General features: G+C 41.6%; 3 protein-coding genes across 3 annotated transcripts; 1 reads left to right on the forward strand and 2 right to left on the reverse strand.

Moving 5' to 3' along the window:
- Positions 1-833: 833 nt before the first annotated feature.
- Positions 834-15,051, forward strand: evc (EvC ciliary complex subunit 1). The gene is made up of 19 exons (XM_083887674.1): positions 834-1,106; positions 2,758-2,871; positions 3,806-3,892; positions 4,310-4,533; positions 4,643-4,727; positions 4,839-4,937; positions 5,097-5,225; positions 5,346-5,507; positions 5,602-5,818; positions 8,457-8,605; positions 8,822-8,920; positions 9,983-10,195; positions 10,357-10,466; positions 11,155-11,356; positions 12,075-12,299; positions 12,384-12,519; positions 14,400-14,502; positions 14,584-14,710; positions 14,804-15,051. The coding sequence occupies exons 1-19, from the start codon at positions 927-929 to the stop codon at positions 14,873-14,875; spliced, it is 2,733 nt and encodes a 910-aa protein (XP_083743800.1). The 5' UTR covers positions 834-926; the 3' UTR covers positions 14,876-15,051.
- Positions 15,052-16,802: 1,751 nt separating this feature from the next.
- LOC310925585 (charged multivesicular body protein 3-like) lies at positions 16,803-17,462 on the reverse strand (the record flags this gene model as incomplete). The annotated part of the gene is made up of 1 exon (XM_083887566.1): positions 16,803-17,462. The coding sequence occupies one exon, from the start codon at positions 17,460-17,462 to the stop codon at positions 16,803-16,805; it is 660 nt and encodes a 219-aa protein (XP_083743692.1).
- Positions 17,463-18,922: 1,460 nt separating this feature from the next.
- Positions 18,923-19,795, reverse strand: LOC310926311 (cilia- and flagella-associated protein 298-like; the record flags this gene model as incomplete). Its single annotated transcript, XM_083888420.1, has 1 exon — positions 18,923-19,795. One exon carries the CDS (start codon positions 19,793-19,795, stop codon positions 18,923-18,925), a length of 873 nt encoding a protein of 290 aa, XP_083744546.1.
- Between the last annotated feature and the right edge of the window lie 1,629 nt (positions 19,796-21,424).

Genomic DNA, 21,424 nt, shown 5'->3' on the forward strand with positions numbered 1-21,424 from the left:
AATCAGGATTTTGTATTTTACTTGAGTACGTATAAGTATTGTACTTAGTTACTTTATAAATCCTATCCGTTACTGAGTAAAAATAAAAATTCTGCACAATGAAGACCTACAGGGGGAAAATATACACAAGAACCAGACAAATGATGATGTGATTATCACCAGCACTGGAGCGTGAACATAGAGGGCGCTACGCCAAAAGTGACTTAATATCCTGTGTCCTGTGAGCTCCAAAATAGTTTGGGATTTCTGACCCCTTGTCATATTTCTACTCTCACATCCTCACACCCCACGCCAAGTAACTAAGTAACTTTTACTTAAAGTACATTTCAAATCAACTACTTTTTACTTCTACTTGAGTAACATTTCATCAAAGTACTGTCTGTAATGGTACTTTTACTTGAGTAAAATATTTTAGTACTTTTTCCACCTTTGTATTTAGGATAAGAGTGTGTGTGCGTGAGTGTATGGTGTGAGGGTGGCCTGTATCTAGTCCACACTCCAGAGCAGAAGGGGGCGGTAATGCACCTGCAGATGGATACCAACCACCGTAAAACTTAAAGAAGAAGAAGAAGCATCTGTGTTTCGCTAACATTATTAAGTTTTGCAGACTCCTTGAATTTCTGCGCATCCATTGGCTAACATTCACGCAAACGTGTTCGTTCTTTAGCGGAAAGTTCTGTTCTCTTCTGGCATAAATTGAGATTGTTTGATTGTTTTTTTCTAATCAAACAATCTTTAGTGAGCCATGTTAGAGAGGAAAAGCGAAGGCGAGGTATGTGAAAAAGAAAAACTTCAGTGCGGTGAACAGACAGGAGTTCGGTGGCTCCATTATTATTATTATTATTAACATTAGCTAGGTGACGTTTGCTAGCTAACTCACACAGTTTTTTACTTCAGTGTAATGGCGAATTAGAGTTAGTTGTGAAATGTCAGGAGAGGAAGCGATAGCGGGATGCGAGGCCGATGTGACGGTGATGTTTGCCGAGTCGTTGTATGTGAACACTGAAGTTTTCAGTGTGGCTACAGTGAGTGGAGGACTGTCCGCAGTGTTAGCTGCTGCTCTGCTCTACGTCTTCTGTCTGAAGCCGCTGCTACTAACCAGACAAGTAAGTCTATGTGCTTATCAGTCTCCACATGTGTTTTTGAACCATGAAAAGATACGTGATCATTACTTCAGAGTTGATTTATAGGTTTCAGAAATTGTAAACACTGCGTGCTTCATAGTAAGGATGTGCAGTTAGTGGAGTCTTTAAATATATCCCGGCACGGTGTTCGATCATCAGCTGAAATGTGATCTAACATGAATTGTTTTTTAATTAAAGGTCAAAACGAAACATGTTAACAGATAATGTATCAGTCAAAATGGGTCAAAGGTCACACACTTTCTCACTCGCTCATGGAACCTTCATTTGTGCCAGTTCACCTGTCTGCCCTCATCGTTCACCTTTCCTCATCGTTCACCTGTCTGTCCTCATCGTTCACCTGTCTGTCCTCATCATTCACCTGTCTGTCCTCATCATTCACCTGTCCTCATCTTTCACCTGTCTGTCCTCATCATTCACCTGTCTGCCCTCATCGTTCACCTGTCTGCCCTCATCGTTCACCTGTCCTCATCGTTCACCTGTCTGTCCTCATCATTCACCTGTCTGTCCTCATCATTCACCTGTCCTCATCTTTCACCTGTCTGTCCTCATCATTCACCTGTCTGCCCTCATCGTTCACCTGTCTGCCCTCATCGTTCACCTGTCCTCATCGTTCACCTGTCTGTCCTCATCATTCACCTGTCTGTCCTCATCATTCACCTGTCCTCATCGTTCACCTGTCTGTCCTCATCGTTCACCTGTCCTCATCATTCACCTGTCTGTCCTCATCATTCACCTGTCTGTCCTCATCGTTCACCTGTCTGTCCTCATCATTCACCTGTCTGCCCTCATCGTTCATCTGTCCTCATCATTCACCTGTCCTCATTGTTCACCTGTCCTCATCATTCACCTGTCTGCCCTCATCGTTCACCTGTCTTCACCGTTCACCTGTCCTTATCATTAACCTGTCTGTCCTCATCGTTCACCTGTGTTTACCGTTCACCTGTCCTCATCATTCACCTGTCTGCCCTCATCGTTCACCTGTCTTCATCGTTCACCTGTCCTCATTGTTCACCTGTCCTCATTGTTCACCTGTCCTCATCATTCACCTGTCTGCCCTCATCGTTCACCTGTCTTCATTGTTCACCTGTCCTCATCGTTCACCTGTCCTCATCATTCCCTTGTCTTCATCGTTCACCTGTCTTCATCGTTCACCTGTCCTCATCATTCACCTGTCATAACAATAGTTATCTATTGTCCACCGCTGCTTTACTTTATTTGCATTTCACTTTTCTCAACGAAGTGTTTTCAGTACATTTTCTCAGTACACTTTCCAAGTTGCTTACAATCAATTGCATCCTACACACTAAGAAAGTACGAAACTGTACCTAAAAAGGTACAAATGCTTTTATCGCTCCAGTTGTACCCTATCGGTGTACAAGCGCTGTACATTTAAAATGTGTACCTGCTTGTTTGTACCTCTAAAGAAACATTTCTTCACCCCTTAGTGACAGAAATGTACCTGTACACACTGAGAAAGGTACAGTGCTTGTACCCTGATAGGATACAACTGGAGCGACAGCAAAAAGTACAGTCTCATACTTTGATTTCTTAGTGTGTGTATTCAGTCTTTGAATTTGAAATTGAAATTTATATGCAATCACTGTCTCATCAGGGCTACAATGCAAGGAGGCTGCTGGACCCCGATGATGGGGATTTGGACAACAACCACAGTGACTGTGTTAGCAACAGCAGAAAAGAGGCTCCCAGTGGTACCACTAATGAAAAGGTAATGTTGCATCACATCTGGTAGCTTTAGTCCCATACATACAGTGTGTGATGTTAAAGTGCTCAAAATGGTCCATTTAGTTACCTTCAGTTAGGTGAAACTGTTTAGTCCATGTGGGTCATAACCTACATCCCCAGAAAATGTTATCAAAATCTGCCCTTTACATTTAGACTTTTTCTGCATACAAAGAGAAACACGTGGCAAATGTAACCTTTTTGGTATAAATAATTACATATAGAAAGAAAGATAATATTTAAAACAAAGAATCACAACTTAACTTGAGAAAGCACTCGGCAAGTGTTAATTCATAGTTTTGATGCCTTCAGTGAGAATCTAACTTGTAAAATAGTCATGAAAATAAAGAAAAACCATTAACATGGGTAGGCGTGTTGTTAAAAATCAGAAATAGAAGAGTTGGTAGTGTTTGAGAGCTTTTCTAGTCTTGATGAGTTTTACACTATACACTATAGTTTTGCCATTCACATGCTTCAACATGCCTTCCAGGTGAAACACAACTCGCCCTATCACTGAGCTACCATGGCTCAACTTCTCACTTTTTTAATACTTTTACTTTAAGTACATCAAAGTGTTTTGATATTTACTGATAATTTACTATTGACACTAAAGTAAAGTAAATGTCATGTATTCTAAGACTTTTTCTTAAAAGTGACTTCAACTTCTACCAAGTAAATTTCTAGTAAGACACTTTTACTCAACTTATCCCCTTTAGGTCCTTTATACAAGACTGGATTTTATGAGCATCAGTGTCCCCACCCGTCTTGTAACCAAACCTACGTCCTTGGTGACAGCCCTTGTCTAAAACTGCATATTTCACTTAGATCCATCTGTGGTTTCCCTCTGATTTGTTATGCATTAATATGTTCACTTATTAACTTCCCACTTAACCATTTAAATCTGTTTACTCATTGACCAGGGGAAGAAGCAGCCACCCGTCAACAATGACATTACTGCATTTGCATCCAGAGCAAAGGTGGTTTATCCCATCAACCAAAAATACAGAGTAAGTCCATATATATATATACATATTTACATCAATAAAAAGATATAAAAATCAATGACAGCATTTGTAAAAGCAAGTCTTGCTCCCATGATGACTATGTAATTAGTGGTGCATCTATTATCACGAGGTGGCAGCAGCAGCAATAATTTAGTGGAAGGATTTCATGTGTGTTTGCAGAAGTGTTGGAGTTTTTCTTGAATGCATCTCATCATCTGCTCATGTTAACTCAACATGTAGTGAACACTGCATTACTTTCACTAGCTCTCCTGTACTTGAATTGAGAATATTTGAATATTCAACAAATAATACATTTTGAATTCAATATTCGAGAATCACTTTTGTTCTAAATGTCAATTAATAAAGTGTGAGGAAATCGTTGTTGTTGAATGATGATATGCACCTACCTGTACCTGCCAGCCTTTAGCAGATGGAGCATCCAACCCATCGCTACACGAGCACACCAAGATGCCGGCAATGCCTGACGAGGAGTCGTCGTCCTCCACGGACGGAGACTCTATGAGCCAAGAGCAAGACAATGATGACAGCAGTCAGTTTATTTCTTACTCGCTGGTCCCCAAAAGTCTGCAGAACCAGAGTTTCACTCGGGTGTCGCACTACCCCCACACACTGACACAAACGGGGTCTGTAACATAAGCCATAACATTTTACACTAATCTGCAGCAGCTATGCACAAACCAGAATTTGCTAAAAAAAAAAAAAAAAGTGATACGACTCTTGTTACTCCTGCAGATTTGAAGGCAGGATCAGTCTTTACTGTTTGGCCCTGCAAGACATGCAACACCTTTGCTCTCACCTTCAGGAAGAAAAAATTCTGGTCAGTAAATTTAATTTGTTTAATTTAATTTATATTAATCATGTAGTTTTATAAGCCAAATATGGGGATATATATACCATTTTTTAAATGTCTGTGTGTTGTCTTGTGTAGATTTTTCTTCAAATGGTGAAAATAATATTTAGCTGCCGGTTCCCAAAAGACAAAAATGATGCAGACTTCAGCAAGAATATTTTAGAAATGCAGGAAAAGGTAAAACAAAAACACACATTCAACATGTTTTTTTATGTTGACATTTTATTTTTTTTTCAACATGCATTTCTTTTTGTTCACATTTTAAATTGAATGATAGACATTTGTATTTCAAACCCAATTCTGCCGTTTGAAGTATGTTGCCACCTGTCATTTTAGGAAATGAATGAGCTGAAGAAACAGTTGTCGTCAGAGCAGATTGTTATTGAGAAAAACGACAATGCTCCCTGTACGTTGGAGGAGATTGAGAGAACTCAGAAAGATCACCTTGAACGCAGCCTTCAAATGGTAAGAGTGACAAGAAAAAAAGAGAACAAACTTTATATTACATAAATACTAATATTATAGAACATTTACATTCAGTGTGAGTTCAAGTGAGGAAACAAGTCTCTCTCTCTCTCTCTACAGTCCAAAGGTTTCAGCAAACAGGTGGAGGACCTCTTTCAGCATCTGCTGAGGAAGACCAGCGTTTTCTCTCGGGAAGAAGCTCAGGATGTGATTCTGTCTCTCGTTCAAACTCTCTTGTTAGTAGAGAACCACCTGATGAACACTCAAGAAGCTGAGCTCAAAGTAAGAAACGTTGCACACACCACTGATCATCACTGATGACGTGAGGAACTGGATGGACTATATAAAAAAGGTTGAACGTGTCTCGTGCTTCTAGAGGATCCAGCAGAAGCTGCTGTGGTGGGAGGAGCTGACGGGGCTTCTTCAGTCCCAACCTGCCGCGCTTAAGTGGGAAATGTCCGTGATGCAGGGTTTGATAGCCACGACGCTGGAGCAGCTGACCAGTGACGATGTCTTAACTTTTAACCACATGGAAAAGATCCTTTCAGAAGTTCAGGCCACTCTTGCGAAAGGCCTTCAGCAATGCACCGAAGGTAAGACGTCCCCACAATGAAAAGCAAAAGATGGTCGCCGTGTTATAGCACACATTTTATTTATGGGTTAAAGGTCCATACTATTGAGAATTAGTAACATCTTATGCTGAGTGCAACAAACAGAGACCCCTGTCTTTCCCAGGGAGCTTCACAATGCTGTTGTCGGAACCTTTAAAGCTATTGTCTATATTTGGTTTCTAAAAAAGAGACAAATCTGGTGTCTGTTGCCAAAATATAGATTGGATAGTGCTGTCAGTTAAACGCTTTATTAACGGCAAACCCATTGTAACGGTGTCAATTTTGTAAACGTTCTTTTGGGCCAAGAAAAGAATCTTAAAGGTGAAGTAAGTAGTTTATAGTGCCATCTAGAGGAGAGGCTGAAATTTACAACAAAGAACCGCTCCTCTGCTCACCCCCTCCCTTCCCTGAGCGCTACGGTGTCCTCAGACGGTCAAATGTCGTCCTCGTCGTCTTTCTCCGTGTCAGCAGATGAGGTTCGTGAGGCGAGGGAGAGGGCGGAGCTACCGCGGCCGTAGCAGACGAAGCGGAGAGAGTGGAGGCGGGACTTCCGCTCGCGTTTGTCCTAACAGGCTCCCTTAGAAACATGGCGTCGTGGCAACGCAGTAGCGGCCTGCGACCATGTTATTTTACATGACTTTTTGAAACACTACGAAAATTAAACAAAAACTATTATACAGCGTCTAGACAATGCAGGAGCACATAATTATGTATAAAAAAGTGGATTTTGGGTCATATAAACCCATAAATACTACACAGTGTCCCTTTAAGTGTGTGCAGCGTGCCTGTTGCAAGCCACCCGTCACTGTCCCCGGAGCAGGGGTCGTGCCGGCCTTGGGCTCGCCTCCATGCCTCACCGTTTAAGTGAAATTGAATTTCTTCACTTTGACAGTCAGAGCACTGGGCAGAGATCACTTCGCGTCAATAACCCGCCATGGGCCTTCGCGATGCTTTCTTTAAATTAAACAGTTGTATTCCCGAGGTCCACACCAGTTCTAAGTCAGCTGCTAGGTACCGGCCTAGGCGACCGAACGGTGGTGCCGCCCACGCTAACGGGGGTCACGACGGGCGCCGTAGCTGGGGAGATCCGCAAGAAGAGCATTAAAATTAGAAAAAATAGTGGGACAAAAAGAAATCAAAGGACATTTAGAATAGATAAAAAAATGTGCGATTAATCGCAGTTAAATACTTTATTCGTTTCCCATAAATAAGATTTTTAGCAGCTGTCTAGTGTTGGTTTCTACAGCAGCAACAGAATGAGCAGTTAATCAGGAGGAGCTGCTGTTCAGAGGAGTGGTCTGACCTGCTAGTTACGTCACAAGCGAGCACTTTTCAGATCTGTTTGGGAGAGCTCCGGAAAAAACAATAAAACCCCGCGTTCTCAGCAGTGGCTGAAATGCTTGCTATGAAAGTTTAGGGCTTCAGAAACGAGGTAAAGATACACACCTAAGAGCAAACGTTGATTGGAGTGTCCATTCTATGTCCGCTTTAAAGAAACTAGTGCAGTGGGCTTCAACTGACTCAGCATCAGCGTTCCTGGCATATGCTCTTCAATTGTCATGTCTGTCTTTAGGCATGAAGAAGCAGCTTGCTTAGCAATGAATCTGTTGCATTTCTATGAGTCATCTGACAGTCTGTCATGTAAACTGTGTTATTAACAGACTGATCACATTGTGAGTTTGATTAAACACCTAGTCTGGCAGCAGGTTTGCAGAGGACGTCTATCCTAGTTTTTCTAACTCCAATTCCATATTCCCTCAAAATAAACCTCTTTAGTTCCTCAAATAATGTTGGAAACTTTCAGGACAACACTCTGAACATCATGTAATATATTTCAGTATGACTTAAAGGGACACTATGTAGTATTTATGGGTTTATATGACCCAAAATCCACTTTTTTATACATATTATGTGCTCCTGCATTGTCTAGTCGATGTATAATAGTTTTTGTTTCATTTTCGTAGTGTTTCAAAAAGTCATGTAAAATAACACAGTCGCGGGCCGCGGTTGCATAGCCACTGTTAGCAGCGAGACGCCATGTTTCTACCGGAGCCTGTAAGGACAAACGCGAGAGAACAAATCAAGCGTCTCTTTACTTGTAGCAGAAGTCCCGCCTCCTCTCTCTCCGCTTCGTCTGCTACGGCCGCGGTAGCTCCGCCCTCTCCCTCGCCTCACGAACCTCATCTGCTGACACGGAGAAAGACGACGAGGACGACATTTGACCGGCTGCGGATACCGTAGCGCTCAGGGAAGGGAGGGGGTGAGCAGAGGAGCAGTTCTTTGTTGTAAATTTCAGCCTCTCCTCTAGATGGCACTATAAACTACTTACTTCACCTTTAATAAAAGCTCTGACTGTTCTACTATGTGTGTATTTGGAGTCGCAGAATGTTGAAATTAATATAATATATTATTCTGGTAGAGAAGTGGCAAAATCTTTGTACAGGTGCCTTTAACTTACTGTTTATGCATTGTGTGTTATTTACAGTAAACGTTGCATTCAAGTGCAGAGTTTAAGATTATACACCAGTAATAACAATGTGTTACTGTAACAGTAATTGGTTACTCATACTGCACATTCTTTATAGGAACAACAATTTGAAGTTTGCATTTCATGTTGCAGAGTGGGCACAGAAGACAAAAGAGCTGGTGAATGAAAAGTGCAGTAAAATGGTGTCCAAGCAGAAAAAACTCCAGAGGAATCAGACCAAGGGAAAGACGCTTGCTCTCGAACTGATGCAGACTCACGGAGACCTCCAACAGCTCGCCAAGGTCACACAATTGTGTCTCCTTTACATTAATATATTGATCAGAATGTACTGTTGCATAATAAACAGGCCAAGCAAGTGGGCAGTTAGTTACGTTTAAGATGTTATGCAGTGATGACCACTCTTAGCTTCACTGTTAGTGGTCACAAAGTGAAGACAAGACAAGGTGAAAAAAAATATAATGCCCATAAGTAAATGTGAACTTTAACCTTTCCTGCAGGAGTACCAGGAGCTGCTGGTCAAACACAGGCAACAGACATCTGATCTGGAGCTACAGCACGAGAACAGAGTGGCTGAAGCTCTCACTGACCTTTGGAGGGTAAAAAAAAAAATGCATTGTGGGAATGCTTGTGTGTGGATGTATAGTACAGGCCACTTTGTTACACCTCTTCAAAGCTGCTTGTTAACATAAGTATGTAATTAAGGCAATCACGTGGCAGCAACTCGGTGCATTTAGGCATGGGTTGCCAGTTCAAATCCCCACCAGGTCAAGGGGTGGGATACACCAATCCTCATTGCTCATTGTTTAATTGGACACTTTAACGCTGTGCTTCTATCATGTTGCAGTTTGATACAGTTTGAAATAGTAAAACTTTGGGTCAGGCTTGCATTTTGTCTGAGAACAGAACCTTTACTAGGCTACAGCGTCGTGTTTGTACCGGCGCGACGACATCTGTGGGCATTTGCCTCGACTTCTATGGGCACATCCAGTGTACTCCTATTTCCAGGTCCTAAGCCCGGATAAATGGAAAGATTGCATCAGGAACACTTTAGAGTGGCCTAATATTGTGGCCAGCCTAAGGCAAACCTGTGCCATATTCAGGCTGTCGAATCAGCATCTTGATATGCCACACCTGTGAGGTGGGATGGAGAAGTGCTCACTAACACAGATTTATTTGGGAGCAATTTATTAAGAGAAATGGTTCTATTGTGTATATAGAAAATGTTTTAGATCTTTGAGTGCAGCTCATGAAAAATGAGAGCAAAAACCAAAGTGTTGCCTTTATATTTTTGTTCAGTGTATTAACATATGAACTAATTATTAACATACATATGTCCAGGACACAAACAATATTATTGAATCAGTGTTTCAGACTATTTCTAAAGATGATTATCCTCTAGGATTTTCATCCACAATTATCTCTACAATTTACAGAAAATGATCCAGTGAGTGGCTGTTCTCTGGGTGAACAGTAACCATTTGTTATGTCTATGCTAAACAGACCACCTCTGAAAAGCACAGCACCTTGATGCAGATAGGCTGCAGCAGTCGATATCCACACCAGCTGCTACTCCTGCCAGCTTGCCTTGTGTACCCTAATAAAGTGGTTGGTGATTGTGTATTTTTAATTTTTTTATATGTAAAATCCTGTGTCTTCAGAAACTCCGTATCTCCTGGTCAAAGAAATTTGGGGAGCTAGCCAAAAATGTCTTTCTTGCGTTGGTCTCTGCCAAGTCTGAACTCTCTTCCGAGTGCTGTGAGAAGCTGTGGTTTGATCTGGAGCGGAAGCTGGTCGGACAGCTGCAGCAGGTAGAGGGCACTATCAAGGTGCACCTGGAGGACATGAAGGCTGAAGTGGATAAAGATGGACAGGTACCATGTCTTGGATCAGATACACTTGTTTGCATGTGTCTCTTTTGTTTTTAAAAAATAGTTTCATGTTGTTTAAAATCTAAGTCCATGACATATTTGAACAAAAAAAAAAAGAAAAAAGATTCCTGTTGTTTTTAACTCGGCATCTTATTCTTCTGAAGGCGTGGAGTGAGGAGATGTCTCTGGCACAGGCCTGTCTCAAACATCTCACCGAACAACAGATGGACATTCTCAAAGACATGGTGGCCAGACAGAGCTACACACTCGACAGGTAAGATGGAGGGACACTGCCCTGTCACGTGTTTATGGCATATTTAGGCTGTGAATGACCGTACAGCTCGAGTTCATTCATTTGTACCCACGCCACACTAATAGAAGAGAGCACATCACCCCTGTTCTTCACTCTCTCCATTGGCTTCCAGTCTCTTTTAGAATCGATTTGAAACTTTTAATGTTTGCCTTTAAAGCTCTTCATGATCTTGCCCCATCTTATTTATCTGAGCTTTTAACTGTTCGTGATCCGGGTAGAGCTCTGAGGTCAAACAACCAAATGTTGCTGGAAGTGCCCAGGTCAAAATATAAACACTGGGGTGATCGAGCCTTTGCTGTTGCTGCTCCCAGGCTCTGGAATAAACTCCCTGTTGAGATGCGTCTTATCTCTGACCTGGGCCTCTTCAAATCAAGGCTAAAAACCTATTTATTTAGGATGGCTTTTAATACCGAGTAGTATGGTGACACTTTTTATCTTTTGCCTTCTTATCTTTTATCTGATTCTATCTTATTTTATTTTGCACTATTTTATTGTTTTTATTGTTTTTAATTACTTTTATTTGTTTCCTCTTTATTTATTTATTTCTTGTAAAGCACTTTGGATCACCGAAAGGATTGTTGTAAAGGGCTGTATAAATAAAGTACATTTACATTTACATTTACACGCATTTTATGTGATGCTTGAACAGTGGAGTGGGACTGCTGATGGAGAGGAAACACGAGCATATGTTGGCGGCGGTGCAGAGGAGCTTTGTGGTCCGGCACTTCTGTCTGCACATGCTGAAGGAGATGAAGCTGTCGAAGCTGAAGGCACTCTCTCAGACTGACTTCAGAACTGTGCTGGTGGACTGTCCCAGTAAAAGCCAGTTCTGTGTCAGTGCAACTTTAAAGGTGGGAAACATTTACAAGTAAGACAAATACACATTTGTATGCTATATTTTGTTTTATTGGTATAACTGTTCACCTAAGAGACGTTGAGTATCCTTGAAAGTTATCAGCTGACCAGACTTCAGTCAGTCTCACATAGCACCACGTTCTTTCAACATAATAGACTGACTTTGGCTATTTACTACTTCCTGTATCTGTCATTCTGTTCGTCAACTCTATAAAGCCTCAATAAAATGCACATTTTTATGTCACCTTTTTGTTTTGGTAGTAATTTTACAATTGTTGTAAAACATTAGTTACTCTTTACATTATGCACCGGTAACAGATTGGGCTGACTGATAGTGCTTCATTATGCTCTGAACCATAAGTTGGCGTAAAAGGATAAATAAGAGGTCAACAAGCTAATGTCTGCTGATGCAGTTTGAACACTGCGCTCACATAAAAATAAAAATATTCATACACATCATACTTCAGAGGTGCATGACACAGCGCCATTGGACCCAACACGCCCAGGACACCAGTGGAGATGACGATCATTTATGGTACATGCACCCTTACAACAGATGCGCTGCAACAATAAACAGCATAAATAAAAAGAATATCCCTGTTTAGTGATGATTTGATTTTCAGTTGCTCTTTTAGGAATCCTCACGCTCGCACCGACGACGCTGCTGCTCATTTGGTCTGGGCTAAAATGCTCTCGACTCTTGTTTAATCACAGAACAGCAGTGCCAGCCTCGCAGAGAGGCATCTGGGTCCAGAGAGCCAGCTGGTGAGCCACAACTTCCAGCAGGAGTTCCTGTCTGAACTGGAAACGGGGATGGAACTGCTTCAGTGCCATGCACAGCTGGTGGTTGGCAATGCCCTCAGCCAAGCCATTCAGCAGAAGATGGAGACCCTGCCCATGGAATCACTGGCCTCTCCAAAACAGGAGGATAGCTTAAAGGTATGACATTGCTGTTTTTTTTTAATTAAATTACTAGTGTATGATTTTGCCAAGTAAACCTCTTGTTTTTTCTTCCATCATTAGCACCACCTGATGGAAACTGCGCCAGAGAGCGTATACATGACCAAAAACTCTCTCAGTGCACTGGTCCAAAGCTACTATTCACATCTACAGGATGTTACCAGAAAAATACCCCAGGAACAGCCAAACATGAACCAGGGTGAGAACACGACCATATGTGTTAACCCTGATTGTTAGTGCTAAAGGTCCAGTGTGTAACATTTAGGAGGATTTATTATCGCACACTGTGCGATTTAAAGGTCACATAGAGTGGTCCTGTTGCACATATATGTTAGTTATGGAGGTCTACTTACATACATTAACTTGTTTTTATGGTCAAAAACCTCCTAGTTGCTGTAAACGAGTCGATAGAAATCCTCTTTTTTGACGCTGTTTCCCAGCCGCGAGATTTGAGACTCAACTCTCACACCCAGAAGACAGAGTCTTGTGATTGGCCAGTACCCGGAAGTGACATATTAAGCACACCCGCTCTCAGAAGCGCAGCTCCCCCCTCTGGAACGGTGGATGCACTGCTACTCATTATCAAAACATTGTTTTAACAGTGTTTAAAAATTAGTGCTGTCAAACGTTTAAAGTATTTAATTGCAATTAATCGCATTAATGTCATAGTTAACTCGCACGGAACATTTACTCTTTACTTACGCGAGCCGACTACTCTTTGACCGGCTCGCGCGGCGTGTCTGTTGTTTTGTTTCCGGTCTATCTAGATCCGGTGGGGTGTTGTAGTTGTTCTAACGTTACTAGTTGAGGCCACAGCTTGTGAAAAAACGACAAAGTTTGCTTGGCCAAAAAGAGCGTTAAGCCCAATTTATACTCCTGCGTAAAGTGCTCTACGTAGGTTACGCAGAGACTCTGCGCCAACGCAGAACCTGTCGAAGAGCCTCTGCGTCGTCTGCAACTGCACGAAATATTTTTTAAGTGTCCGTCACTCCGTCAAGGGACAACGGAGACGGCAAGAGCTGTGATTGGTCCTCAGGACAGGCCGAGCGAAGCTGCTCTGTGCCGGCTCACAGTGCGCACCCGAGCGTCCACAGAGGCGGAGCTGATCCCCGCCGACAACGCCGCTGCCAAACGTCATATCTTAACACACACAGCACATGTTTAGACTCTAAATGGCCAATTTCTCGCCTCAAATGATCTTAAAACTGCGTTCTCTCTCTTTCTCTCTCGGACGCCATTGCTCACTGTAGCCAGAACGGAACAACCTTGCGCAGCGACCCCTACTGATCGGGTGGGAAATTGCAGCGCGTGTCCGTCACCACGACGCAGAAGTATAAAGGCTCGAGTCGTCTCCGTGGTTACGCAGTCGGATAACGCATACGCAGTCGGAGAAGTATAATGTGGCCTTTAATCGCACGATAAAAAAATTGACGCTGTTAAAATGAGTTCGCGTTAACGTGTTAATTAACGCGTTTAACTAACAGCACTATTAAAAATAGCTTCTTCACGACTCCCCGCCGCAGTCCCTTTCATGACTTTGCCCCGTAGTCAGACCCAGAGTCAGAAGACACTGTCGCTCGTGAAACACCTCCACAACGGACGTTATTCTTCTTCTGCGGTTCAATGTACGCAACCGGATGTGCAACCAGGGCGATCTGCTTTTCCCGGAGAACCGGCGTTTACGTAACCGGACCGGGTTTTTTCAGAGATCTCGCTGAGCCCGAGATTACAATAAAGCACAGCGTTCTCAGCAGTGGCTGAAATAATAATGTTTGTTTCGAACCTTCAGGGCTTCTTAAACAAGGTAATGACGCAGATACACACTAAAAAACAGCGTTAATTGGAACTTCTGGTCTAGGTCTGCTTTTAGTGGACAAGAGCCTAATAGCAGAGATTCATATGTCACATGTGTCTTTTTAGTGTCGGTGAGAAAATATATAATACTTCACCGTTTTACACACAAAAAAAACACTTTTCTAGTGTGATTCTTTTGAACACACTATGTACATACACTGCATACCACAACAAGTGACAAATATTTCCATGTGTTTACATTATTCTTGTGATCTTTTCTATCAGAGGTGAATGAGCAGCAAGAGCGCAGCAGTCAGCTGAACAGAGCTTTACAGAGGGAGCTGGTGAATTGGAGCAAAAAGCCCACCTCGGTCGAGTTTCAACAGAGGTACAAAGAAAAAGAAACGGCAGTGTAAATCTTTTCACATTAAATTAGAATAATTCTGAATTTGTCTTAATTTGTTGCCAGGGTTGAACTTCACAAAACGAGGGTGTTGAAGCAGTGTTGCCTTCAACAGGATATGATATATGAGGAACTAAAGCAGAAGAAAGTGGCCCAAGATCAAACCATGGAAAGTCTCAAAAAGCAGCTTCTGGTGAGTCTCCTTCACATTGACTGTATTTTCTCAACTTCATGTTTTGATTTGCAAAAAAATAATCCTTATAAGCACTTCTTTGCTGTCTTAAAGGAGGCGGAAGAAGGCTTCATGAATGACGTGGCAGACCTGGCCCAGGCTTCTCACATGCAGTCCAGAGATTAGTGAAGAAGAGGACAATGCTGGTGATAAAGCGTAGAGAGAAGAACAAGTCTGTGCCGCCCTCGGTATATGTGCTGAATATACTGTACCTTGGCATTAAAGGGGAAATAAGTAGTTTATAGTGCCATCTAGAGGAGAGGCTGAAATTTACAACAAAGACCTGCTGCTCTGCTCACCCCCTCCCTTCCCTGAGCGCTACGGTATCCGCAGCTGGTCAAATGTCGTCCTCGTCCTCTTTCTCCGTGTCAGCAGATGAGGTACGTGAGGCGAGGGAGAGGGCGGAGCTACCGCGGTCGTAGCAGACGAAGCGGAGAGAGAGGAGGCGGGACTTCAGCTACAAGTAAAGAGACGCTTGATTTGTTCTCTCGCGTTTGTCCTTACAGGCTCCGGTAGAAACATGGCGTCTCGCTGCTAACAGTGGCTATGCAACCACGGTCATGTTATTTTACATGACTTTTTGAAACACTACGAAAATGAAACAAAAACTATTATACAGCGACTAGACAATGCAGGAGCACATAATATGTATAAAAAACTGGATTTTGGGTTATATAAACCCATAAATACTACATATTGTACCTTTAAGTTAAACGCCTTCTTCTCATCAAAACTCTGGAGACATTCATCAGTTTATCCACTTGAAACAAAGAATCAAACTGAGAGCACACAACATTGCATAATCAGACAAATTGCTTCCTGTAAATCTCTTGTAAATATGCTGTAAACATATTTTTTATTGTGAATTAAATAACTTTTTTTAAACCTTTTTAATTCACTCATGTTTACATGTACATTGTGTATTTATTGTGTTTAAACCATCTTTCTAGTTACCCATAGCATTCTTATTCTTTAACTTCTTTTAAAGAGGTCATATTATACCCTATTTCTACAAGTTAAACTGGTGTCCTAATGAACACGTCTGTGACATGCTTTGGTCAAAATACCATAAGAATGAAGCACCACAGCAGTTCAAGCACCCTGCCAAAACAGCCCTCTTCATAACGCTCTGTTTTAGTAGTATCTCTTAAAGAGTAAAACAAAACTTAAGGGACAGCAAATGACATCAGCCATGGAGGCTAGTGGGAGCTAACACCAGTTATCATTTGGAAAAGTGATCATTTGCAGGCTCTAGCAGGCACATTGCTGTCGTATATAACATGTATCCACTGGACAGATTAATCCTCTGAGGCTGGATGTTTGTGTAGAACTCTGTGCTGCACAGTGGAGCCAAAAATAGAACGTTTCATGGACTTCGCGGACTTCCTGGTTTTGGATACTGTATTTAGCGTCTTGTGACGTCCCAACGAGCGCAAAAGTCAACATTGCATGTTTCCATCTCCAGTTCTTAGACTGAGGAGGATCACAAAAACATGAGCGAGTCATCTTTTTTCACACTTTGCCGACTGATAGGACCTCCAGAGTCCCAAATATAAGCATTTAAATGATTAAAAAGTTGATTTTGCATAATATGTCCCATTAAAGGGGACGTTAGTGATTCTAACAATATTGATCTAAAATGTTTACATTGTCTTGCATCTTTGGCTGGCAACTTCCTCCCTGGTTAGTGACCATAGTGACCATGCATATAGTCAATTAGCGGAATAACAAGGTAAAAATGACCAGAGCTGAGTCATTCATAGTCAGATAGCATGCGAATTAGCCTGAAGTAGTAGCAGCAGCAGCAGTAGGCTACAAGCCATCTGCGTTGTGATGTATGCAGCGCAATATACAGTATGGCATGGCATGCATATACACTACCTTGTCCGCGTCATAAGTCTAAAAGTTATGCATTTGCAATTTAATCCAAGTTATTTATGCAGACTAATCTGAAGCACATATGACGCTCAGTACTGTAAATCCTGCATCAGAACCCACTCTGTCCTTTATGGAGTGGCCAAAACTGACTCTAATAAAAGCGTAGCAGTTCATCTTAGCTCCTCAGAGCTGCCAGTCTTGAATACATTGCTTCAGTGTTTTCAGTTTCATCATCTGAGGCTGCGGAGGCTCCAGCCGGCTCCACGCCGGGCAGCGAATCGGTGACTTTATTTGGAGCTTTTCCGAGTGCACCTGCCGTGACCTGGAAGAGAATGTTTTCAACTTCCTCGTCTGCTGCTTCCTCCACGTCCTCTCCATCTTCCATTCTCTCAAAGGATTCTTGCAGCACGTCCTCAATCATACCAGCCTTTATCATCTCCTTTGATAGCTCCATCATGGTAGCCTGGATCCTGGGGACTTTAACAAGGAGCTGCATGGCTTCCATGACCTCTGCGCTCTGCTGCAGGGCCCCAGCTAAACGCTGTACACTCAGCTGATTCTTCATAGCGAGTATCACAGAGTTCATGTGTGCTTTGGACGCGTGGAGTTTTTGAACAGCTCGTTTCGACTGAATCACCTCCTTGACGAGGATCACACACACATCCTTTTGACCCTTTTTAGCAGCATCCTTAATGGATCGTGTAACTTTTTCTTGTTCCCTCTGAATGTGTCGAACCTCTTTGTCAATCCCTCTCATTTCCTTCCTGATTTTATGAGACCAATTATTGATCAGTTCTTTGGGTGGTGTTTCTGGTGGTCGGCCAAACAGTCTCATCTTGACAACCGAGTTAAATGTAATCCAGACCTGGTTTTTAGTATTACGTTACTCAGTTAGTGCTTTTTAAAACTGTTAATATCACATTACTGCCTTCTTCTCTTTCCTTTTCCTCTACTCTCTTGTTTCCTGACCTTCACTTAAACAGCCGTTCATCTCTGTAGACCTATATATTTCAAATCTAGACAGGTAACTAACTTGCCTGTGATCACTGACTAATGGATGAGATAAAGAAGTTGTGTTTGGAGTTCAACGTTCTTCTAATTATTACTGGCAAGCTGTACACTGTGAGGTTTAATACTGCCCCTCCGCAGTTTTATACAGCCAAAGAAGTAACATCAAAGCAAATAGTATCAAAGCAAAGATGGATTATGACACACAAAAGGGAGAAGAACCGTGTTTTAGGAGTTCATAGGAGAATGCGTTATTGTACAGACTGAGCTAGTCTCAAGAGAAAACATGTCTTGCCAGTGAGAAGCCTGGTATAAACCAGGTATAAACCAAAACATATGGTATAATGAATGGGATTATTATATAATACAGATTGTAGGAGCCATTTGGCCTCTTCCCTGTTTAGTTTTTTATGTCCGCTAGGTGGCATAATGAGGTAACTGTGGGTCATGCCAATATAGGTGGGAACTGCCGTTCAGTTAACGGGTGTTGCTGGACGGAGGGGAGCACACAGTTTTTGACCGCTTCGCTTCACTTAACCCTTAGATGCGCCTTCAAAAAAGTTAAGTTAACACACCCAGCACACCAAATGGTGCGCATGAAAGTACACGGCTATAAAAATAGTATACATTTGTGTTGTTTTTTTTTTTTTTTTAAGGTCTAGATCAACATTGGTTATTTCCATGCTTATACAATATTAATATATATTTTTTATTTTTAACCCTTAAATTGCCAGGTTTATTCATGATGCCCCTTGATTTTATGATCTAAAAAACACAAAAAGTTAAATATTTTCAATATACTTCATGCAAACTGGATTTTAATTTTTTTGATTATTGCAGCCTGGTATATGTAAAAGATTACCAGAAGCATTTTCTTTTTGTATTATTATTTTTTGTGTAATGTCAAATGGCCTGAAATCCTAGCACTTTTACACCTAGCACACCAAATGGTGCGCATGAAAGTACACAGCTATAAAAATAGTATACATTTGTATTTTTTCTTTTTTTTTTTTTGAAGTTCTAGATCAACATCTGGCCTTTCCATACATATAAAATATGAATATATTTTTTTTATTATATATATATTATTATATAATAAAAAAAATGACATGATGATTATTGCAGCCTGGTATATGTAAAAGATTACCAGAATCAATCAATTGGGGGGCCACATGTGGCCCATGGGCCGTGAGTTTGAGACCTCTGATGTATATAATAATATAACATAACAAGGAACAGTATTGTGATAGTACAGTGACTCAGACACAGGTTTTTAGAGTCTAATTTTTATCTTGGGCCCCATTTGATGCTTTTGATGCCATGAAACTTTCTTTTGAAGGCCTGTCTGTCTGACCACTCTGAGTCCAAGTAGCTGTTGTCATCTGCCTCTTTCAGTTTGTTGAGCTCCTCCCGCCTCTTGTAGTGATGCAGCATCATCTGTTTCTGCTCCTCTTCGTTGACTAGAGGTTCCCTCGCTGGTGCCCCCCGTCCCTTCTTTTGGATTTTGACCACGAGTCTTGTCTTTTCGTTTTTGCCGACGTAATCCCTCACTTTCTTGTCCCGCTGCATCTCTTTTCCAGCCCACCACAGTTGGCACTCGTCCTCTGCGATCACCCGCAGAGACGCCTGAGTTCCCGACAGGTCTTCCCGCTCCTCAAACTCCATCCTGATGGGGTCATGAGGAGGCAGTCCCATTGGGTACACAATCATGACTGCGCCTCTTAGAAGATCCAGGGCTTCTTTTACCGTCTCCACGGTGACACGAACGTTTGCTTGAACTTGTTTATTTGAAATCAGTGCCTTTGCCTCCTCTGTTGTTTTTATCAACATTTCTTTCATTTTATCATTGGGAGCATGTCCATTCCTCCTCCCGATCTCATCCTTTCTAAGTACTGGCCCTCCACTGGGCACGCACTCGTCTTCCCATTCATCTCTTAGTTTCAGCTCCACAATCTGCTCCTCTGCCAGGCCCTGCATGTTGGGTGGTAGCGTGATGCCGTGTTCTGCGAGCTCAGGGATCTCTGAACATATTCTGTCCACTTTCAGCCTCCTGTTATAAATGGCTGTCATTTCCTGGATCACTGTCTCCAGGCGAGCGTCCACGGTGGTGTTGAACAGAAACTGGCTCTCCTCCCCATGCTTCACATGCAGCTGCACCATTTCGAAAACTTTTTTGTTCGTTTTTTTAATCAGGTTGTGATTTAGCAGTGGTGGTTAATTGCTGTTTGTGTGTAATGTTGTGTTACAGCCTCTTCTATTTTGTCCTTGTTTTCCTTCCCTTCCCTCTGTCCTTCCACTACGTCTTCTTCCTTTAATAATGTCTGTAGGCTGTGCACTGAGGGTTGCAATGCTGCCATCCACAGGGAAAAATAAAATCTGTCTTCAGTTCAAAGGTCTTGAACACAGTTGAAACTTTTTTCTTCTTTTTTGTCTTCTCTCTCTCTGTCAGTTCTCTTCTTCTACTCTTCCTCCCTTTAGACTGACATACTATATCGATGTCAGCGCTGTATAAAACAGATACAATGCACACAACCACTTTCCTTTCATGTTTTGTGACCGCTTTCCTTTAATGACGCAAACCTGTAGAATTGTGTTGTTAGTGAGAACCTGAGGACCATGAAGCACAGAATTCTACAGGTTTGCGTCATTAAAGCAAAGCGGTTTCCTATTTGTCTTCATTTGACCAACCAATTGCATATTGAGGGGTTGAACATGCACAGAAACAGCAAGAATTCAAACACAGGAAAATCATACATTCAATTTTTTTTCTCCTCATATTGCACATTTCCTCTTGGACAGTTACTTAAATATCATAATTTGTGTTTCTTACTGAAGTAAATTGATGATGTGTTGCAGAAGAGTTTTTGATCACTGCTTATCAATACACCAGTTAAATGTCAAATGTGAGAAAACATCGCCTCATTTAATTGGGTGCAGGGCCGGCCCAAGGCATAAGCGAACTAAGAAGAAGAATTTTTGCTTAGGGCCCCCAAGAGCAAACAATGGATTGTTTATTAGTAGTTTATTTAGAATTTTTCTCCCTGTTTTTACCAAAGATTTTTCACAGTTTATACATAGTTGTCAGATGTGATTATTTAACTTTATATTTTATTTATAAACCATTTTTATTACCTTGTTCCAGGTGCCTCTGTTGATTTACATTATTATTTATATATTCATATTGTTTGATATTTATTTGTTTATTTTATTTAATGCTGTGTTTTTTTTTTACATATAAAGGTAAAATCTTTGTATTCACTAGTGTATATTGAATCCCCCCAAAGATTGTTCACATTTTTAGATTTCCTTAATATCTTAATATTTTATTTAAAAAAACTTTTGTTTTTATGTATTGATTCTCTGTGTCGCCAGTAGGGGGAGTTGCTTTTCTGTAAGTTTGCATATCCAGTGTCTGCTTCCATGCAACAAAAAGTTCTCACATTTAGTTTTACAAGTGTAGTTTGACAAGTGTAAGTAGAATAAGTACCTTTAGTATAGTAGGTGTGTGAATGATCAATAATCATTATTATTGGCAGTAACAGAGGGCCCCAAAATCAAATTTTGCTTAGGGCCCCATGGAGGCTTGGGCCGGCCCTGATTGGGTGGCCGAAAGAACAAGGATACGGCTGAACTGTAATCGAGGATGTGATTGATGTGTAGGGTGACTTTGATTTACAGCTGTTTAGTTATTTATTTTTACCCAAGTCCAAGTATCTACATCACCAGTCCATAATTCAGGACAAGAGAAGAATTTGATGAACTCTACATTATACACTTTTCTTTTTTAAA

This window comes from Microchirus variegatus (assembly GCF_963457635.1).
Source record: "Microchirus variegatus genome assembly, chromosome: 4".
Taxonomy (NCBI): Eukaryota; Metazoa; Chordata; class Actinopteri; order Pleuronectiformes; family Soleidae; genus Microchirus; species Microchirus variegatus.